At 49.9% G+C, this 1,731-nt stretch overlaps 1 protein-coding gene across 1 annotated transcript in view; it reads right to left on the reverse strand.

Moving 5' to 3' along the window:
- Positions 1-174: 174 nt before the first annotated feature.
- The window catches only part of LOC106011413 (serine-rich adhesin for platelets), a gene marked incomplete at its 5' end in the record, with an annotated part of 15,673 nt that continues 14,116 nt past the window's right edge, over positions 175-1,731 (reverse strand). The window contains 1 exon segment of the mRNA XM_013080975.2: positions 175-1,270. Coding sequence (XP_012936429.2) covers positions 175-1,270 — 1,096 coding nt within the window.

The raw sequence follows: 1,731 nt of genomic DNA on the forward strand, positions 1-1,731 counted from the left end.
GGTGGAGGTTGAACTGCACGGTATGTGTACCTTAGAGTTAGAGACGATGTGTGTTACTCCTCTATGAGAGAGAGAGAGACGAGAGAGATAGATAGATAGAGAGAGAGACGAGAGAGAGATAGAAAGAGACAGACAGACAGAGAGACACCCCACCCTCCATCCATCCCCCGCCCTCTACACAGACATCCGTCTCCTGACCGCCTCCCTCACTTGTTGAATCACTTCCTGTCTCACCACCTCGACCATAGACCTTTCCACATTACTCCGGAGATCCCGCCTAAGCGCGGTAAGTTCCGCCACCACCTCCCGGAACGACAGATTGTGCTTGTGAGCCACTTCCGCCAGCAGCAACAACTTTGCCAGTATCTTGTCGATCTTTGGTCGACACAGCACGCACGTTGAGGAAGGATCTATTTTGTTTGTCATAATCTCAGATTTAGCCCCCAACTCAGACACAAATTTCTTCATCGTTGGGCTTGTTGGGTCTATCGTGTCTGGAAAGCTTTCTCCAAAAATATTTCCGAAATCTGCATCGTAGAAATCTTCTGATTGTGTGGGCGATGTAGATCTAGGCACGATTTCTTCTCTCGTCCCCTCTCGCTTCAAACGACGTTTTGAGTCTATGACTGCGCTCACTGATTGCAGCTTCGTAGTTAGAGTTGGCTCCTTGTTCCCGTATAGAAGTTCCACATTATTTTTCATGACTTTCTGGGCCATATCCACGACGGAACGTCTTTTACGAAACTTCCTTCCCGTCTGCTCGAGTTGCAGACTCATCACTCTCCGTACCTCTCTCTCCACTTCCCGTCTGATGGTTTCCCTGAGTGACGTCATGACGTATCTCTCGAGCTCCCTCCTGAGACGCGTGAGTTCTGCCACCACCTCCAGGAAAGACAGGTGGTGTTTGTAAGCAGTCTTCGTCAGAACCCACAGTTGGTGAGTGATTCTGTCAATGACGGGCTGCAGACACCCAGGGCACAGCGCCACACGGCGGCCGGGGTCAGAGGTCGGGTCTCCCGTCGACAAAACTTTCATCATCAACGTCGTTGTCGTCGGTGTTGTTGTTCTACTGTTGGACGAGGTGAAGCTTTCGTCGACATCATTTTTTGTTATCGTCGTTCGCGTTATCGTTGGATTAGAGGAGGGTGTTGCCATGACAACGGGAGTGTCCTCTCGGCCTTTGAGGTGTCGTTTGTCTTCTGTGGAAGGTTGTGCGGGGGTTTCTGGAGGTGACGTCACACAGCCTGTGTCGAGTTCTTTGTCTTGGGTCCTCGGGGGAAGTAGATACGTCTTGAGTTTGGTGAAGAGAGGTGTTGGGGGTGACTCGTGTGTTTGGGGTGTGTGTGTTTTGAATGTTTGTGTTTGGGGTTTCTGTGTTTGGAATGTCTGTGTTTGGGGTGTGTGTGTTTGGAATGTCTGTGTTTGGGGTGTGTGTGTTTTGAATGTTTGTGTTTGGGGTTTCTGTGTTTGGAATGTCTGTGTTTGGGGTGTGTGTGTTTGGAATGTCTGTGTTTGGGGTGTGTGTGTTTTGAATGTTTGTGTTTGGGGTTTCTGTGTTTGGGGTGTGTGTGTTTGGGGTGTGTGTGTTTGGGCTGTGTGTGTTTGGGCTGTGTGTGTTTTGAATGTTTGTGTTTGGGGTGTGTGTGTTTGGGGTGTGTGTGTTGGAGAGGTGACGGAGGCTAAATTCGAAGGCTCTACTTCCGGACCCAAAGACGAAGCCGTGTGTAAAGT

Source organism: Aplysia californica, unplaced genomic scaffold (genome assembly GCF_000002075.1).
Source record: "Aplysia californica isolate F4 #8 unplaced genomic scaffold, AplCal3.0 scaffold00109, whole genome shotgun sequence".
In the NCBI taxonomy this organism is placed as follows: Eukaryota; Metazoa; Mollusca; class Gastropoda; order Aplysiida; family Aplysiidae; genus Aplysia; species Aplysia californica.